The sequence below is a fragment of the Saccopteryx bilineata genome, chromosome 2, assembly GCF_036850765.1.
Source record: "Saccopteryx bilineata isolate mSacBil1 chromosome 2, mSacBil1_pri_phased_curated, whole genome shotgun sequence".
In the NCBI taxonomy this organism is placed as follows: domain Eukaryota; kingdom Metazoa; phylum Chordata; class Mammalia; order Chiroptera; family Emballonuridae; genus Saccopteryx; species Saccopteryx bilineata.
The window spans coordinates 52,094,735-52,115,490 of NC_089491.1; the positions used below are offsets into that span (position 1 = coordinate 52,094,735).

A 20,756-nucleotide genomic window follows, 5' to 3' on the forward strand; every position below is an offset into this window, starting at 1 on the left:
CTTGCCCTAGCTTTTGGTCTTCTCTCAGTCCCTTGTGTTTATTCCAGCAGCCTATTCTATTTATACTGGATTTTAGTAGTATAGAGTGTGCCAAAAGCGGTTAATGTCTCAGAAGGGATTTCAGTCAGCACCTAGAGTCAGGCTGAATTAAAGCCATACTCAAAAGCCTGTCCTGAGCTTTAAAAGCTCAGGCATCCCTGGCTAGATAACTTAGTTGGTTAGAGCATTGTCCAGAAGCACAGAGGTTGCAGGTTCAATCCCTAGTCAGGGCAGACAGGAGCAGATAGATTTTCCTCTCTCTCTTTCCCTCTATCCCTTCCTCTCTCTCAAACCAATATATTAAACATTAAAAAAATAAAATAAAAGCTCAGGAAAGCTTTTAAAGTATGCAAAAACAGGGGTTCAGAAAAGGAGGTGTTCAGATGTGAGCGTGCAAAACACAGCGTTTATTCTTCTTATTATTCTTGTATTATATATTTTCCCCTATGAACAACTGTAAACCTACTTTTGCTCACTCCTGTACACAGTCTTGTGGGGCTGCAAGCAGAAGTCCCATTGGCTGCCAGTGCCAGGTGAGTTAGAGGTATCCCCTGGTGGTGCCACAAAAATCAGGGCTTCAACATGTGTACAAGCACTTTTCTCAGAGAGACCAGGCCCCTGGAGTGAGGCAGAGGGAGAGTACAAAACGGCATCCACCAGCCTCTGTCCATTTAGGCCACTTAGATGTGTGCCAGACCAGAAGCCTGCACCTCAGGCTGAGCTCCAAGCAAGCATATAGTCCTTTTTCACAGAAGGAATGGGGGTGCATTTTATTCTCCTCCCTGCAAATTGCCTCAGGGATGGTAGCCAACTAAAAACTGTCTCTGTTTGTTATAGTCCTGTGGGCCCAGGAATGTAAGCCCTGATGGCCAGCAGAGCTGCAAGATCAAGGGGTGTCCCCTGGGCCTCAGCCACTGGACGAGGGGCTCCAGACATGTGTCAAAGCTTTCTTCTGGGAGCTAATGGCTCTCGGGAGTATGGCAGAGAGAGAGAGCACAAAGATGGTGCCCACCCTCTGAGGTCTCTGGGGGAGACCACAGCAACCCTTACCTGTGTAATTATAAACCTGCCCCTTAGGCAGGAGTTATGAAGACCAGCTAATATGTACTAGTTTTCTACAGCTGCTCTAACAAGTTACCACGAATTTCATGGCTTAACAAAGCACCCATCTGTTATCTCACAGTTCTGTCGGTCAGAAATCAGGGCCCATGGTGGCTCAGCTGTTTCTCTTCTCTGGATTTTACATGGTTGGAATCAAGGTGTTGTGGGCTGCATTCTTTCAGGGGGCTCTGGTGGTAAATCTGCTCCAGGTTCATTCAGGTTGATAGCAGAATTCAGGACTAGGAACCCTGTTTCTTTGCTACCTGTTGGCTGGAAAATGTTCAGTGTCTAGAAGCTGCACACATTTTCTGGCTCATGGGTCCCTTCCTATACCTGCAAAGCCAGTAACTGTCGAATAAATCTTTCTTATCTCCTGAATCTAATGCCCTCATCTGCCTCCTGCCCTCTCTGCCTCATGTCATTGCATCCCTCTGACTGACTCTACCTTGGGCCCACATGGCTAGTTCAGGATAATCTCTTTAGATTAAAATCAGTTTGGTAATAACCTTTTAATTCCATCTGCAGAGCCCCTTCACACATGAATAACTTGGGGATGGGACTCAGGGGGTCACCTTAGAACTCCACCACCATTGTGTCCAACTCCCAGCTTCTGTGGCCACTGCACACTTCCAGTGGCAATGCCTTGAAGCATTAGGTTTATAGAGTTTATACCTGAGGTTTTTCTGTAGGCTTTGGGGCCAGTGATAGAATCTTCATGAAATCTCCTGGGATTTTCTTTATAATTTGAGTAGAAGGGCTGGGAGAGTCACAGGGATCAAGCTGAAGATGGGCAAACTAAGGTGTAGTCACTGAGAGGGCTTTGCTGAAGTCACACAGAATTAAGATCAGAATTTAGTTGTCCCAGTGTCTGGGCCATGGCTATTTCCTCCCTGTTATTTCCTCAATTATTCATTCACTGACTTATCTATTGATCAAAGAGTTATCAAGTACCTACTCTATAAGAGACATTTGCTAGATTCATGAGATATAAGACATTTACAGACTTTGCTCCCATGGAGCAAATTTTGTAGTGAGAATTATATACATCAAACAAACAAATACGCCTATAATTAACTAGATATTTATAATACAATTAATATGAAAGGAAAGTGGAGGCTTTCATGAGTTTTTAATGAGGAGATCTAACCTCATTTAGAAGGATCTGGAAATGAAAAACTAATATTTAAACTGAGGCCCAGATAATAAATAAATGTTAGCTAGGTGTAGACGATTAGGAATGGGCTAGCATTAAAGTAGGGCAAATGGCATACGGGAAAGTTCTAAGGCACAAAGCAAAATAGATAAATCAGGGAAAGTCAGTGTGGCTGGAAATACAAAGGAAAGGAGGGAGAGAATGGAATAAGATGGGTTTGAGAGATGGGATATGACAGAGTGACCATGGCCTTGATGGCCCTTGTAAGGAATTTCAATTGTATCCTAAGTGAAATGGGAAGCCACAGGAGGGCTTTGCATTTTTAAAAAGAGAGCACTCTGGTTGTTGTGTAGACTAGATTGGAGGAAGAAGGTGAGGACATGTGGAGTGTGGACACAAGGGAATATATATTTAATGAGGCTAATTAGGAAGTGTTGCAACAGCCCAGGTGAGAAGTAGCTTAACCCAGCATTTTGAGAACTAGGATAGGGGCAGTAAAGGTGAAGGACAAAATGGATCCAAGACATACTATTTTGGAGGTAGAATTGTCTTGACACTTGCTGATGGATCAGATGTGGGAGTGGGAAAGAAGATGGTCAAGATGATTCCTGCTTTCTGCCATATCTGTAGCTCTCCTTATGACACAAGTCAATTAAAACTTATATCCTTATATATAACAGAAAGCCTTACATTGTATTGATACTTTAGCTTATGTGATGTCTTCAGCATTGTAATGTTTCTCCATGTTCTCTGTATTTCCATCCTATTTCTTTCTCATTTCATCTGGGCTAGAGAATACAAATGGTGGTCCCAGACACAGAAAAATTAGCATGAAAGCACATCCTTTCTTCTCACTAGTCACTGCCTCATTTCTCCTAGGTCCATTTTGATTTTCTTTGCCCACACGGACCATTGGTTGCTGCTAATTCTCATGATAATATTAATCTCCACACCTGCCTTGGTCACAAAAAGCAGTATGTGGCCATGGTGTGTAACCCTTGGTGGATGTTGCTCTATTCCCAAGTGACAACATGTACCCTAGAGCGAACATCATCAGCTAAAATATGTACAGTCGTCCCTGGATATCTGAGGATTGGTTCTAGAATTCCAGGACCTTTCTGCAGATACCAAAACTGGTGGATGCTCAAGTCCATTCTATAGAACAGCATAGTATTTGCATGTAACCTATGCATATTCTCCCATATACTTTAATAAATCACCTCTGGGTTACTTATATTACCTAATGCATTATAAATGCTATGTAAATAATTTTTATACTTTATTGTTTAGGGAATAATGACAAGAAAAAATGTCTGTGCATGTCCAATATACGTACATGCAACTATTCTAGGCCTAACTACATAATACATGTCAGCAACAACATAACTTTTTCTTTGTAAGAATATTTTCAATCTCTGGCTGGTCAAATGTGCAGATGCAGACTGTGTAGATGTGGAGGGCTAACTAGAATCCCAATGCAAGCTCCGTGGTCATGGCCTGAAGGTTGTTTTAACAGACATCTTTCTGGCTCTTCTTTTTCTTCTTCTGGAGACTCTAATATCAGATTGTTTGGGTTTAAATTAATCCCAGATCTTCCAGTTACAACTGGGGTGCCTTAGGCATTTACCTCATCTGCTTTCTCATTTGTAGAAAGAGGATAAAATTAGACTATTGGGAGTTTTGAATGAAATAACTCTTATAAAACATTTAGCACACTGCTCAGCCCATAGGAAGTACTCCACAATGGGAGTTATTATTATTGTTGTTTTCATTGTTAGGGAGAGAGGTGCTAGCACATCACTTTCTTTTTTTTTCTTTAAAATTTTTTTTCCATTGATTTGAGAGACAGAGAGAGAGAGAGAGAGAGAGATTGAGAGAGAAGCATGAACTTGCTGTTTCACTTAGTAGTTTCATTTAGTTGTGTAGCCACTGATTGCTTCTTGCCATGTGCCCTGACAGGGGACCAAACCCATGATCTCAACAAGGCATGATGCTTTCCCTACCGAGCAACCTGGCCAGGACCACTAGCACATCACTTTCTTTCCTTTTGCTCTTCTCTGATAATGACAGTTTAGAAGGTTTTCTCTTAGAAGGAAAAGATTCTGAACAGGCCCTTGTTCCTGTCTAGGCTTTGCCAAGTTTGTTGCTCTGGACACAAACATTACCGTGAAGAGAAGCTACAGGTACCTTCCCTTATGTGAGCTCATCTGACAGCTGAGCTTTGCTCAGCACCCTGTGTTTTCATTTTGCTGGCTTAGTGTGGCCATCACTCACCTGGGGACTGAAGCAAATACACCCTTTCAACATTCTGTCCAAGAGAATGCTGCTTGACTATGTCGGCGGGAGACCGTGAGTTGATTTGACAGGTCTCTGGGTAAGTCAGTTAGCTCTTTGATGATGCTGATAAAAAGGAGGTAGAGGGAAGGCAACAGCCCATCCAAGGCCCTTTATAAGTTGATCTCAGTGGTCTTTCCGTCTCTTCCTCCAGCTGCCCACCCTGCCCACTCCCTGTCATCTCAGTTTGTAAGCCCTTTGACAGTATTGTGACTTTGTATGGGGTTTTATCGTTTGAGATTCCTTCTTCAACATCTTTGCCTTCTTTAACTTACAAATTCTTGCTTATCTTTCAAGGTTCAGGTGAACTGTCATTTCTGTCTTGTTTTTTTTTTTTCATTCATTCATTCCACAAGTATTTATTAAGCAAGGCACTATGCTAGATATATAAGATAAGCTGTGAACAAGATAAAGTCCCAGTTCTCATGGTGCTGATGTTGTAGTGGAAGAGATTGACAATAAACAAATAAATGAACTGTAGACTGTCATGTTGTGATAAAGTCTGTGAAAAGACCAAAAAAAGGTGAGCAGGTGTGGAAGGAGCTGCTTTGCAAGGAAGTGGTTTTGAAATTAAAACATGAAAGGAAATCAACTAAGTGAAGAGCAGGAGTCTTGATGCACAAAAAAGTTGTTTGAAGAAAAATTGGTAGGGCCCTGGCCAGTTTGCTCAGTGGATGAAGCATTGGCCTGGTGTGTGTACATCCCAGGTTTGATTCCTGGGCAGGGCACACAGGAGAAGCGATCATTTGCTTCTCTTCCTCCTCCCTTCCCCTTCTCTCCCCCTTCCCCTTCTCCCCCTCTTCCCCTCTTGCAGTCAGTGGCTTGATTGGGTTAAGCATTGCCCCACGTACTGAGGATAGCTTGGCTGGTGTGAGCATTAGCCTTAGGCACTGAGGATAGCTGGTGTGAGCTTTGGCCCCAGACTGGGTTTGCCGGGTGGATCCTAGTCGGAGTGCAAGCGGGAGTCTGTCTCATCTCCCCTCATTTCACTTAAAAAAAAGTTGGCAGGACTGAAACAAGACAATCAAGGGGGAAGGGGGGATGAGAAGAGATCAGAGATCTCAGTTAAGGAGTCCAGAGTTTATTCTGAGCGAATAAGCAGAGGCAAAATCTGATTTTGTATTTGCAATAGCACTCTGTTATCCTTGTGGAGAATGGATGAGGGAGGAGAAAAAATAAGACAAGAGAAAGAAAGGCAGAAAGATAAACAGGAAGCCTAGTTGGGAGGCTTCTGTAGCAGTCCAGGATGAAGACAATGGTGGTTTGACCCAGAATTACAACTGTGAATTGGGGGTAGACCATTTAGAGATATATGGTGAAAGTGTGGTTAATGGGACCTTGCTAATGGATTAGATTTGGGGGCAAAAAAAATTAATCTTAGGTTCTGGGTTTGAGCAACTGGATGAATGAATTGTTACTCCATTTACTGTGATAGCAGACATTTAGTGATAACAATGTTTAAGGGATTGGGGTGTCTGAAGTCTAATTTTGACATATTAATTTCAAAATGTTTATTAAACATCTGAAGGGAAATGTCAGGTAACTATTGAATCTAGAGGTGGGGCTCTTGAGGATAGAGAATAGCTATATATATAATATATATATATTACATATATATTATATATAATATATATATTACATATATAATATATATTATATATATAATATATTACATATATTATATATATTATATATAATATATATATTACATATATATTATATATATTATATATATAATAATAATAGCCATATATATTATATATATATATTAATATATAATCCCCCAGATCCCAGAATGATTAGTGAAATTCTCCCTTGCTGGGTTATATTATAATTCCAACAGAACCTAGATTCTTCTACTTCTGTATGTCCTACATCATGTCAAACATTAAAATTTACCTTTATCCTACCTTAAATTTAATTATTTGATTCCTTAAGACTTGAGTTGCAGTCAACTAGTTTGACATGTTGCATTTTGTAGATACTTAAAATACAATTTAACTTCTGTTCATTTTAGAGGCAGCTCTATTTTTGTTCCAGGGTATTTTTGGATGCCCTTGGAAAGCTAGCAGTGACAGCATAAGACCTTAAGCACTTAATTGGTAAAGTGAGCTTCCTGCTCTCACAACAATATTTATGTCCCTTTTAAGGCACTTAAATACCTTCATATTATAGCCCTGTGTTTTTGTATCTGTGCCCGTCATTAGACTGTCAGCTTGAAGAGGGCAAGAATAACCTCAGAGCTTGGTGTATGACAGGGACCCAATGTCTATTTATGGAAGCATTAATTGGAGCACATAAGGAGAAAAAGGCAAGTCTAGGGATACAGTGTGCTTTCTCTCTGAACTTGGGAAACCTCCTCCCCCTTGCTTTGCAACATCTGTAACATAGGCTTGATTTTTTTCTCTGGCACTTTTAAAAAGGGAGGCAGTATTGTGTAGAAGGTTGACGGTATGGGCTCAAATCTCAGGAACCTCCCTTACTAGCTGTGAATCTTGCATCAGAAAGTTAATCTCTTATAGACCTCTGATTTTTGTTTGGGCCAAATGAAATAAAAGCATTTTTAGTAAAACTCTGTCAACCTTAAAACACTATAGTCTTAAAATAATGTCTTATTTTCTAAAATGCAAAAAGGTCGTAGAATTCAGGGCTCAGGGAATGTTTCTGGAAATTTCTAGAAAGTGAGGATACAAAATATCTTTTGTTGCCTGACACGTGGCCCTATATAAAGGAACAATGGCCTTTTAGAGAGAACCTTGTAAGAAAATGATTCAGTAAGAAAACAGTCACCCCCTTCCAGGTCCCTTGCAGGTAGAGAGTAGGAAGTTCCTGCTGGTGTTCCTAGGTCCCACACTGGCCCTCTGACACATAGTCATGCTGCTCCAATGCATCCTTCTTGCCCAAGAATTGACTCGGGGCTGGATTTTCAACTCTCGTGAAGAAGAGACATAATATATGGATCACAGCCCCATTTCTAGGTGCCAAGTAGTTCTACTGAGCCACGGTGAAATTAAGTCCATCTTGACTATGCTCTGCTAAATTTGTCAATAGCTCCAATGTATTCTACTGCGAACTTCAGATTTTATGGGTTTGCAACAAAAATAATAATTGGAAGTAGATATCAAGCAGGGAAGAGAAGTAGTTTTATGCTTTCTGTCACTGACTCATATTGAGCTTGAGGCAGGGGCCAAGCTGGGGCCAGGGGAGGTCAGGCTGCAGTTGGCCTTTGTGCACCCACTACTTTGTATTCAAGGATGAAAGGATGGAGTGTTGGACTGGCCGGGCCACAGCTTAAAACTGCCTTCCGTTTTCTTTCTATTCGTTGAGCTGCTGTCATGCCCTTTGTGTGAGGCTGACCCATAACACATAAGCAGGTAAGAAACCACTCCTAACTCTGTCTTAGTTGCATGATACTCTTTTTACATGCGGGGGATAAGGTGTTAAATATTTCTGTGTTCACATGTGCCTAAAGTGTTGATCACTTGACTGAGAAACTTTAATTTGGTAGTCACAACAACACTTTCTCTGCTCCACTAAGTACTCAGTTTTTGAGCTCCCCCAAAAGAAGGGTAGCCTATTGAGTGGAAAGCAATGTGTGGGGTGAGAAGGAAATTCCCATCAATCCAGATGAGAGTGACAGTCAGCAGGGTCTCCATGGGTGTGGGAGTTGAGGAGGTTGGGCACCCTGTTTGTCCTCTGCAAAGTATAAAAACATAGATTCTTCTTGACTAGCCCATCAAATTTTGCAGCCATGGGCTAATTAGATTAAAACCATTAAAACAATTCACTTGCTTCCCTGAACATCTCTTATGCAGCAAGTTTGCTGGTGACGCTCTTCCTGCACTTCTCCCGTCTGCCTACTTAAGCCTTAGCCAGCCTCGAAGACCTAATTCCAGCTCCATCTGCTCCAGAAAACTCTCCCCAACCAGACAGTTCAAAGGAATTTCTGCCTCTCTGAACTAGGTAACTTTGTCTTCCATTCATTTGAGGTTTAGAATTCACTACTTACGGTTAATCATCTGTTAAATTTTATTTTTATTATTTTGAGTCTGGCTATGTAACCTTAACTTATTTCAAGTCCATATGACTCAGCTTCCTTATTTATAAACAGAATACTACATGTACCTCTGCTCTAGAGCTTTGGTGAGACTTAAGAGAGGATATATTTACATCAGTAAGTATATACTCTATATTCCCATATTGTGCAGCACACAGAGTAAATCGTCGATGAGATTAGTTTCTCTTCATCCCCATAGTTGGACATCACAACAGCAGAGGCTTGCTCTTACACCTTGTTGTAGCTTCAGCTCTTTAAACCTAATTGGAACTCAATTTGTTTACTGCTTTTGCTGATCTCATTTCTTTTCCCAGAAGACAGAGCATTGAATCTTCAAGGCTAAGACCACAACTCAAGCAGAGTTCAGTAAAATCTATATTCCTTTGTTGTTTCTTCTTTTCTCTTTCTTTCTTTGCCCCTAACTATTCAGTCCTACCTTGTGGCATGTACTGGAGATTCACTTAGACCAAGGCATCATTCAGGCATCCTGGAATATAGCTCCTGTCAATTTTATATACGATATTATTAACCCTTTGAGTAGTGAGTTTTTTCATGCTTGCTGAGGTTTTTTTTTTTTCAAAAAATGAAATTAGTTCCAGTTCCAGTTTTATTAACTTAAAATCATGTTTGCTTGATAACCAATTTATGGAAATAAGAACACATATCTGCCTTTTTTTAATGCTGCCTTACACATTTTTAAAATAAAAATTTTTGTTATCTGGATAGTCAGGAGGCACGAGGACGTACATGAATGCTTGTACTACTCAAAGGGTTAAATTGTACAAGGCTATCTTTTAACAGCTTTCACATTCACCTCCAACTCGTGCCCAGCCCCTTGGTGCCCAGCCCCACGGCCCCCAGCCCTCTCTCCGTCACTGTGAGTGTGCAGTAGTCCACACCCTAGGACATGAAGGGCAGGCCCTGATGGCCCCTACGTGGAGATGGAATCTGCACAATCCAATGGAAACTGCCCTAAGCTTTTACAGATTTCTTTCTACAAATGAAATTTGACATACATTTATGACCAGACCTAAACTGTTCCTTTCTTATATTGCTGTTACTCTTTCCCTCCTTTTCAAATCCCACCTCTACTCACCCTTTCTTTCTAATTTTAGATACTTCATTGCCCCCCTTTCTTCCCTTTCCTCCACATTCAGCTTCTATGTGGAAACAGAGAAGTCTCTCATTACCTCACCCTTTCAGAGATGTTTACACATGGGTATGGACAGATCAAATAAACAGGAACTTAGGTTAATTTAATAGAAAAAATAAAATATGGAATAACATTGATTTTGGCCAGTTATCAATTACAACCATTCTACTATATTTTACAAAAAAACAACTGAACATTTTACACATGTACAGTATTTTTCAGTAAAAGTGAATTTGGATTTAACAATGGATCACTAATCGAAAGTAAAAAGACAAAAGAGAACAGAAGATAGGGCTTTTGTCTCTAGAAGGTTAGAGCATTTGTTACGTCTCCAAACTTTGTACTATCCATTACATATATCTCATTATGAATATATATATATTTATACATAATATATAACATTAACTTAAACTTTGAAAGCATTATGTTCTAGTTAATAATATTCTGTAGATAAATGAGGCAGTAACACACTAGTAGTTAAACCGGTATTTCCACAATGTGCGCCTACACGGTCAGTGGGAAATAGAACATACTTTGGTGGACCCCAATGAATCTGGATGTCATATTTAAGGTTATTTGTCTAAGAACACAGACATTAGTTTTATCTTTCCTATCATAGTAACTTTTGTGCCTCAAATATTATTGGATGGTTTAGTTAAATGGATTCCTTTGCAGGCAAATCTGGTTTCCCCATCTGCTTGACCTTGCTTAGGTTATGCTTACATTTGTCCATTTAAAGACTGTGCCTTTAAATGTAAGAGTCTAGATGCTGGACCCAGGATTAACTTGCTTTCTTCAGGTCAGAGGGGCCTGCAACGTTATGAAGAGGAAGACTGCTCAGTAAATCAGTTGATTCCTTAGTTACTTATGAATCATTACATGACTCGGTATTACTACAATGCTAATGAAGAGGGTCACTAGACTCTTGACTTGTTCACCTTGGCTTAGATGTTAACTTTGATGTCTAGGAATGAATATTTTCAAGGTAGTCTTTTTACTAACTTGTTTCTTAGATGGAGACCTTAGCATCCATTTGCCAGCTCCTTCCTAGGATAATCTATGTTGATATCATTCCTCTTCCCATCTGTGAGGCCAGTGACATCTTGGAAGCAAAAATAAAGTCTGTAAGATGGCTGGTCATTCCCAAAGCAAATGAGGTCACCAATGGAGCTTTGACATGAAAAATGAGGAACCCTGCTATCAGTCTATCTTCTCCTACACAGAGAAACTCAGAAGTAGTATAAAGATCTATCAGGCGTCCTCATTTCTGACCACTGATCCAAAAACAGTTTTGCATAATTCAGTCTGCTAGATTCCAGGATGTTTAGGGAGTCATAGAAAACCAGTGAAGATGTTTCCAAGAAAACAGATGATCTCAATGACATTTAGTATACAGGGGTATCATAGCACAGTTATAGAGGGACAGAGGAGTGGGAAAATAACAGAACCAGGAGGGTACAATCATGCCGCCCATATTCAATTTCCAGTTTTATTTTCTGAAAATGAGAAGGTGAAAAAACGTCTAATAAGCACCATTAAAAGACATTGCCCGGCCAACTTGGGCACGAGCTTAAATATTATTTAAATCAATTCCATTTCTTAAAAAAACACAGGACCTTTTAGAAACTTTTGACTGCAGGAAGAAATTTCCTGAATCACATCCAAAATGCTTTTCACCACAACAAATGGAATTTCTGATGGCCTTTAAAAAAATGCTATGGGGATAATGGCTAGATAGCACCAAGAGATTGTGCAGGGTCTACAAAGTGAACACTCTAGATTTGGGGGACCTGGATCAGTCTCAGCTCTTTTGTGTGACTTTGCATTCTGTCCATCACCAATTTGATTATGTGGACCAATCCCACTTGACCAGCTGTGTGTAAAAGAACCCCGTCTACAATGGAAAAGCCAGTAGCAGCAAGTCTATCTGATGAAACCAGTGGAGCAGACTTATCAAGTGAGTATAATGCCAAAACCACATAACGCATCAAGTAAATGACATGTGGAAGGGATCATTGTTCAACTGTGAAAAACTAAAACAAACGACACTGAACACAACTCTGCGGGATGTTCTTAATGCCCTTAGGTCCAATTTCCTGCCATTTCCCCCAGTGATGGACTCAAATGACTAATGTGAGAGCTTTTTGTTTCATTTTGATCTATGTCTACTCTTCTGACTTTTTGAAAGGTATTTTTAGGCGTTTCAAAGGGGAAACAAGCAAGTAAAAGCAAAAGGAAAAAAAAAAAAGGACCTTCAAAACCAGGGCAGGAAATCAAATCATTACTTCAATGTCAAATTTTGGCATCAAATACTTTGGTCATACAATAGTGTCTCTGTGGTTCTGGCTGTTTAGCACTAAACACCCAGTTATAAAAGGTAGGCTTGTTGTAGGTTTATTTTTTTTTTCCATTTAAGTTCTGACAAAACAGTTCACCATCTCCCTGCACAGATTTGAGAGAGAGAGAGAGAGAAAAAAAAGAGAGCAAGAAAGAGAGAGGTGGCTTGCTTTTTTTTTTTTTTTTGCTTTTTTTTTTTTCCTTTTTAATAATAATATGGAGTAATCTATAAGTCTACAGGAACAAAGGAATCTAGGATGGAAGCTCAGCCTTGGAATGTACATGTTTTGCAGCAAAGTTGTTGAAGAACCTTCCGTTGGCACAGATTGTTCTTTTTCACTAGCATACAGAAGCCTCCTTCCGCCCAGGACTCTTCCGTTGCTTTTCCAGGAAGCCAACAAGAGAGAGGGAGAGTTGAAGACGAGAGCAGCATGATGTACACACACGGAAGAAGGTTTTGATTGACCAGAGAGGCAGATTGGGGGATTGGAAGAGATCATTCAGGAGCAGTCAACAAGGAGGAAATTTGGTCCACCCAAAGTGATTTCAGTCAACAGCATTGTTTTTCAAGGAGAGGTTTTGCAGTCCAATGGTAAATGTGATTGGTATCCATTTGTAAAAGGAAACAAAAAAAAGATTAGAAAAAGAATAAATTAGAAATCAATAATATAAGCAAGGAATTTTTATTTTTAGAATTACCTAGAACAGAGAGTAATAGTCATTTACACTATATTTCAGTGACTCTAAGACACTGGGTTTAAGATGCACCACTATTTTAAGTACTATCAAGACAAAAATGCTTCTTACTAAATGGTGACCAATATTCACTTACCAATTTTATGCTTATTGAAAGTATTTGTTAAATTTATATAACATGTTGTTTTATTTCTGTGAAGTAACTCTTCCTTTGAATATTGAACAACTGTTTAATTTTTTGAAGCAATTTTGAACTGTAATGAAATCCAACATAAGTAGTAATCATGTTCCTCACTTGAGTAGACATCTCTGTGACTATATTCACAGTCAATGACAACTATATCACATCAATCTGCTGGGTCAAAAGCAGTCGTAAGTTGCCATGAATTATGAGATGCATCTGATTTCAGAGATGATAGAATGTAAAAGAGGTATGTCTTAGAATCACTAAAATATGACAGTTGAAAAAGAATAAATAGCATATTCCAAATGCAATCACCATGTGATTTGAAAAGCCTGGTGAGCCACTGGCACTCTTTTTCTGTTTTTTTTTTTCTTCCTACAAATTTAGTGGTCTTTATAAGTATAATATGTAATATCTGGGACCTAAACAGAACATATAACATAAGAAAGCATAATAATACTCTGACCATCCACGACCCCATCACCCTTCAGAGTGAGAGTATTTCTGATTCTTCTGGATCTGCCATGAGCTTATTTTTCTTCTTCACTTCCATAAGTAAACTCTCTAAAACCTGTGGTCATCATTTCCTTATTTTTTAATTACAATTGACTTACAATATTATATTAATTTCAGATGTATAACATAGTGATTAGACATTTATATACCTTACAAAGTGATCACCCCAATATAGTACCCATGTGACACCATATAGAGTTATTACAATATTAACTATATTGCCTTTGCTATACCTTACATCCCCATGACTTTTTATAACTGCCAATTTATACTACTTAATCTCTTTACCTTTTTCACCCATCCACCCCAATCCCTTCCACTGGCAACCATAAATTTGTTTCCTGTACCTATGAGTTTGTTTTGTTCCTGTTTTTGATTCCATATGTAAATGAGATCATATGGTATTTGTCTCTCTCTGTCTGTCTTCTTTCACTTAACATAATATTCTCTAGACCCATCCCTGTTGTTGCAAATGGCAAGACTTCATCCTTCTTTTGGCTGAGTACTATTCCATCGTATAAATATACACCACATCTTTGTCATTTGTTGATGGATACCTAGCTTGCTCCCATATCTTGGCTGTTGTAAATAGTGCTGCAATTAACGTAGGGGTGCATACATCTTTTTGAATTTCTGGATTTCTTCAGATAAATACCTACAAGTGGAATTACTGTGTCATATGGTAGATCTATTTTTACTTTTTTGAGGAACCTCCCTAATGTTCTCTGTAGTGCCTGAACCAATATACAATTCTACCAAGAGTGCATCAGTGTTCCCCCCCCCTTTTTTTTTCTGAAGCTGGAAACAGGGAGGCAGTCAGACTCCTGCATGCACCCGACCGGGATCCACCCGGCATGCCCACCAGGGGGCGATGCTCTGCCCATCCGGGGCGTCGCTCTGTCGCGACCAGAGCCACTCTAGCGCCTGGGGCAGAGGCCAAGGAGCCATCCCCAGCGCCCGGGCCATCTTTTTGCTCCAATGGAGCCTCGGCTGCAGGAGGGGAAGAGAGAGACAGAGAGGAAGGGGGGGTGGAGAAGCAGATGGGCGCTTCTCCTGTGTGCCCTGGCCGGGAATCAAACCCGGGACTCCTGCACGCCAGGCCGACGCTCTACCACTGAGCCAACCGGCCAGGGCCGAGTGTTCCCTTTTCTCCATATCTTTGTCAAAACTTTTTGTTTGTTCATTTATTGAGGATATCCACTCTGACAGGTGCAAGGTGATATCTCATTGTGGTTTTTATTGTCAGTTTGCTGATGATTAGTGATGTTGAGCATCTTTTCACATGTCTATTGGCTAGCTGTATGTTCTTTTTGAAGAAATGTCTATTTAAGTCCTCTGCCCATTTTTTATTTTTATTCAAAGTTTTTATGGTGTTAAGTTGCATGAGTTCCATATATGTCTTGGATATTAACCCCCTATATGATATGTCATTGGCAAATATAGTTACCAATCAGATTTCTTTTTTCATTTTTTGATGGTTCCCTTCACTGTGCAAAAACTCTTTAGTTTGATGGATCCCATCCCCTCCCTTGGTTTTTATTGCCTGAGGAACTATGTAAAAAAAAGTTACTAAGAGCTGTGTCAAAGTCTTTCTTGCCTGTGTTTTCTTCTAGTTTTATGACTTCAAATCTTACATTTACGTCTTTAATCTATTTTAAGTTTATTCTGTGCATGGTGTATGAAAGTCATAGTTTCATTCTTTTTTATGTATCTTTCCAGTTTTCCCAACACCATTTATTGAAAGAGTGTCTTTACTACATTGTGTACTTTTGCTCCCTTTGTCATAGATTAATTGACCATGTAGTTGTGGGTTTATTTCTGGGATCTCTATTCTGATCCATTGATCTGTATGTCTTTTTTTTTTTATGCCAATACTATGCTGTTTTAATTACTATAGCCTTGTAGCATAGTTTGATATCAGGTAGCATGATAACTTCAACTTTGTTCTTCCTCAGGATTGCTGTGGTTATTAGAGGTCTTTTGAAATTTCATATAAATTTTAGGATTATCTGTTTTAGTTCTGTAAAAGATGACATGGTGTTTTACTGCATTGAACCTATAGATTGCTTTGGGTAGTATGGACATTTTTACAATGTTAATTCTTTCTATCCTTGACCTTGGTATGTGCTTCCATTTACTTGTATCTTCAAGTTCTTTCATCAATGTCTCATAGTTTTCTGATGACAGGTCTTTTACATTTTTGGTTAAATTATTCCTAAGTATTTTATTCTCTTTGCCGTAAGTGTAAATGGAATTTTCTTAATATTTCTTTCTCATAGTTTATTATTGGAGTATAAAATGTAACTGATTTCTGAACATTAATTTTGTATTGTGCTACTTTACTGAATTTATTAGTTACAATAGTTTTTTAGGGTTTGATGTAGTGTCATGTCCTCTGCAGATAATGAATTTTACTTCTAATGCAATTCAGATACCTTTTCTTTCTTTCTTTCTTTCTTTCTTTCTTTCTTTCTTTCTTTCTTTCTTTCTTTCTTTCTTTCTTTCTTTTTTCTGATTGCTGTGGCTAAGATTTCCAACACTATGATGAATAAAAGTGGTAAAAGTGGACATCCTTGTGTTATTCCTGATCTTAAAAAAAAAGCTTTCAGGTTTTTACCACTGAGTATGATGTCAGGTCTAGGTTAGTCATATACAGCTTTTATTATGTTGAGATATATATTTCCTCAATCCTCACTTTAATGAGTTTTTATTATAATTGGATGCTGAATTTTGTCAAATGCTTTTTCTGCATCTATTGATATATTTTTTATCCTTTATTTTGTTTATATCATTTTATAAACATGGTGTATCATTTTAATTGGTTTGTGGACCTTAAACCAATCTTGCATCCTAGGAATAAATATTACTTGATTTTGGTATATGATATATTTTTAATGTATTGCTAAATTTGGTTTGCTTATATTTATTTAGTTGAGAATTTTTGCATCTATGTTCATAAGGAAATTAGCCTATAATTTTCTTCTTTTGTAATGCCTTTGTCTGGTTTTGGAGTTGAGGCAATGAAAGCCTTGTAAAATGACTATAGGAGTCTTTCCTCTTCTTCAATTTTTTGAAATTGTTTGAGAAGAGGTATCCATTCTTCTTTGAATGTTTGGTAAAATTTGCACGTGAAGCCATCTGGTCTAAGACTTTTGTTTATTGTTGGGAGTTTTTGATTACTGATGAATTTAGTTAGTAGTAATTGATCTATTCTGATTTTGTTTTTTCTTGATTTGGTGTTGGAAATTTCTGGAAACATACTTTTCTTCAAAATTGTCCAATTTTTTTTGACACATTTGTAGTATATCCTGATAATCTGGTTAGGGACTCTATGCTTCCTATATTTTTATGTTCACTTTCTTCACCAGTTTAGGGATGTTTTCAGTCATTATTTCTTCAAATAGGTTTTCAATTCCTTGCTCTCTTCTTCTGGTACCCTATGATGCTAATGTTGGTATGCCTAATGTCTCTTAAGCTATTTTCATTTCTTAAAATCCTTTTCTTTTTGCTTTTTTGATGTGGTGTTTTATGCTGCCAGGTCTTCTATCACTGATTTCATTCTTTGCTTCATCTGATCTACTGTTGAGTCCCTCTAATATATTAATTTCTGACAGGTTCTTTTTTGTGATTTCTATCTCTTTGTGTAAGTTCTCACTGAGTTCATCTATTCTTCCCTAAAGTTCATTGAGTATCCTTATAACCAGTGTTTGGAACTATGTGTTTGGTAGATTGCCTCCATGTCATTTATTTTTCTGAAGTGGTGTCCTGTTCTTTCATTTGCGACATATTTGTCTTCTCATTTTGGCTGCCTTCATGTGTTTATTTCTATCTATTATGTAGATATGCTACCTCTCTCTGTCTTGGCAGGGTGGCCTTATGTAATAGGTGTCCTTTGGAGCCCAGTGGCACCGTCTCCTGGTTACCTGAGCCTGGTTCCCTTTGGGTTGTGTGTCCTCCTATTGTAGTTGAGCCTTGATTGCTATTGGAACATCAGTGGGTGGGGTTGACCCTCAGGCTGAATGGCTTTGAGGACTGACTACACTGCAGGAGTTGTTGTGTGAGGACTGACCCCACAGAGAAGAAGTTGCCTTAGCAGGACAGTGGTGCCCACTATGTCTGCCCTTTGGAAATGTGTTTTGAGGAGCTGGTTGGGTGTTGTAGTGGTGTGGTCTGAAGCTGGCCACTGCATATGTTGGTTCTTGGACCACTTGAGTGAGGTATGACATTGACCAACTTCAGTCACTGCCTGTGTCTGGCCTGAGGCCACCTGATAGAAGCTAAAAAGTGATATATAATTGGTTACTGCCTGTGCTGGGCTTAGAAATACCTGGGAGAGGCTATGCTGAGAACCAAGGCTGGCTGTCACCAATGCTTGATTTGGGGCTTATTAGCAAGAGGAAGAGGGCAAGTCATAGCTAGTTGTTGCTTCTTATGGACCTTTGAATAATTTAAAAAAAGTCTGCAGTACAATTTAGGCAGGTTGCTAAAAGAGTTTAAATCCAAGTGTGTGAATTGGGTATGTGGGGACCCATGGAATTACCAGGGTAGGGCAAAAAATGTTTTTTGGTTAATGGAGAGTTCAGATTTGGTGCTCACCTCTGCCTGAGCTGGAGGGAGGGCTCAAAAGCATCTGCCAGCACTTCTATCCCCAGATAGAGCTGCCCTGACCCTCCAGCTTTTACCCTGAAGATGCTATCCTTGGGCTGGAGCTCAGATTAAGTGAGTTTGTCAGCTAATGAGTCTGTGCTTAAGCCCTTTGAGATCTACAGCATCTAGCAGCTCACTGTTTTTCTTGGACAAAATCCCCACTGGTTTTTACAACCAGAAGTTTGGGAACTTCTTTTCCTGGCACTTAGTGCTCTGGGCTGGGGCTCCTTGCTCCTCAGGGTAGACCTCTGCAGCCAAGATAGTCAGTTTGATTTTTAGTCACCATGCCATGTATGGGACCTGCTCATTCTGTGTCTCTACCCCTCCTTCATGTCTTCTCCTTTTATATCTTTAGTTATAGCAGTTCAGTTTAGCTAGTCTCCAGGTGGTTCTCAATGATGGTTGTTCTATAATTTTGTTGTAATTCTGATGTGGTCATGGGAGGAGGCAAGGACAGTGTTTACCAACTCCACCATCTTGACTGGAAGTTCCATAGTCTTTAACTGACCTGAAAATTGATTCACCACAAATCATTGCTCCTTTTCCACTAATGCTCAGAACCCTGACCCTCCACTTTACCAAAGTGCCAGCTGGCATAACTTACCCATGCTTATCATGGTTTAGGAAAGTATTAAAGTGTCACAAACCTTCAAATGACTGGTACCAGGTGCTATGGGTGAAAATTTCAAGTCACAGTGGATTTTCTGGGTCAGTCACTTAAAAAAAACCCTCCTCTGTTTTCAGGTTACAAACTTAAGAAAATTCTGGTCATATTCAGATAGAGGGTAACCCTGTTTTTAAGTGTTAAGAGCACAAACTGATAATTAAAAAGTGATACTGATACGGCCCTGGGGATACCATCACTAATCTTCTGTTATGTGGTGAGAATTGGCCCTGGTCAAGAAAACCTTTGACGCAGAGCCTGAGTGGGTGTGGTCTGACCCTGTCAGACCCATCATACACCAGAAAAGCTGTAAGATGTAAAGTCACTTATGATGCTCCACGGAAATGAGACCATAAATGATGTTCTCTCTGTGCTACTGCGTGCCCAGTTCTTTTTGAAGTCTTTTTTATTTTATTTTTTAGATTCCTAATAGTCATGAAATAACCATACGAGGTCAGTAATATTATCCTCATTTTTACAGATGAGGAAAATGCGTTCCATAGAAAATCATCATCTGCCCAAGGTCTGAAGCCCAGACATGAACAACAGCATTCTGACACCTGAATCCACAGTCTCCCAACACAAGCACTATTTTGCCTCTTTTCAATTTCTAGAAGAGGAATCATTCAAAGGAAGAAAAATAATAAACCCAGGTGAATACTCTTGCCAGGTAAGACTATTCCAAATGCCTACTTTTTAATGTTTCTCTATTTTCATATCAAGCCAAAGATGTTTAGAACAACGAGTCAAAATAATTTCTTTCTACGTCACTGATATGTATTGTCTGCATAAAAGTTAGGCACAAATTTTACCCCCCCCCCATGTGAATTATAACAAGAGCCACAGTTCACAAAATGTTGGAGTGAGAATAATTTCAAGTCATTCATTTTATAGACAGGGAAACTGAGGCTAGAAAAATGAGGGAAGTTGGCATTTACCAAATTGTCAGGGGGCATGGAATAGTCAGAGGTTCCCAAAACTGGCTGTGCATTAGAATATCTGAGAAAAATACTCATGCTCAGCCTCCAACCCAAACACCAATTCAACCTGAATCTTTGGGGAAGGTGTGGGGTCCTGGCACTATGCCTGAGAAACACTGGTACAAAGAAAGAAAAACGGGCCAAAATTACCTGGTTCTGTCATTAATTCTTATCCTCTCGGCTTAATGAAGGATTCAGATATTATTTGATTATTTACATAGAAAAATGATACATAATCCAAATAACAGAGTTGCACCTCCACATGAATTTATGCTACTGTTGAAAATGGAGTTTCTAAAGACTTTGTAAAAAATATATATAGGTTATGTTTATATCTAATGCTTAGTGCAAACAGCAGGCTACAAAATTCCATGCATAGACGGCAAATGGTGGGAAAACTATACATCGAAAACTAACTGGAAGGGGCTATCTATATATTGTATGATTCCAAGTATATGACATACTGAAAAAGGCAAATCTATAGAGGAGTAAAAATATTAGCAGTTTCCAGGGGTTAAGGAAAGGGAAGTATGATAGGCAGAGTACAGAGGATTTTTAGGGCAGTGAAACTGTCCTGTATGATACTAAAAATGATAGCTACACACCATTATACATTGTTCCAAACTCATAGAATATACAACAGCGCTATTAAAACCTAATGTAAACTATGGACTTTGGGTGATACAGTGTCTCAATGCCAGTTCATTGACTGTAACATATTCACGGCTCTGGTGTGAGATTCTGATAATGAGGGAGGCCTGAGTTCAGGGGATATATGGGAACTCTGTACTTGCTGCTCAGTTTTGCTGTGCATCTAAAACCCCACAGTTTATTAATTAGAAAAAGTTAACTGGTGATGTCTTAGCTAGTGATGAGTTATTCCTTTTTGCAATTA

At 39.1% G+C, this 20,756-nt stretch overlaps 1 protein-coding gene across 4 annotated transcripts in view; it reads right to left on the reverse strand.

The window, feature by feature from the left end:
• The window catches only part of PCSK5 (proprotein convertase subtilisin/kexin type 5), a 458,607-nt gene that overhangs the window by 140,293 nt on the left and 297,558 nt on the right, over nucleotides 1–20,756 (reverse strand). Inside the window, exon 21 of one of the 4 annotated variants that reach the window (XM_066257065.1) lies at nucleotides 9,920–10,647. The exons of 2 other annotated variants lie outside the window; for them this stretch is intronic. In XM_066257065.1, coding sequence (XP_066113162.1) covers nucleotides 10,619–10,647 — 29 coding nt within the window. In that variant the 3' untranslated portion in view covers nucleotides 9,920–10,618. Of the gene's footprint in view, nucleotides 1–9,919; nucleotides 12,556–20,756 lie in introns of those variants that run through there. One more of the 4 variants, XM_066257064.1, reaches the window with a different exon arrangement.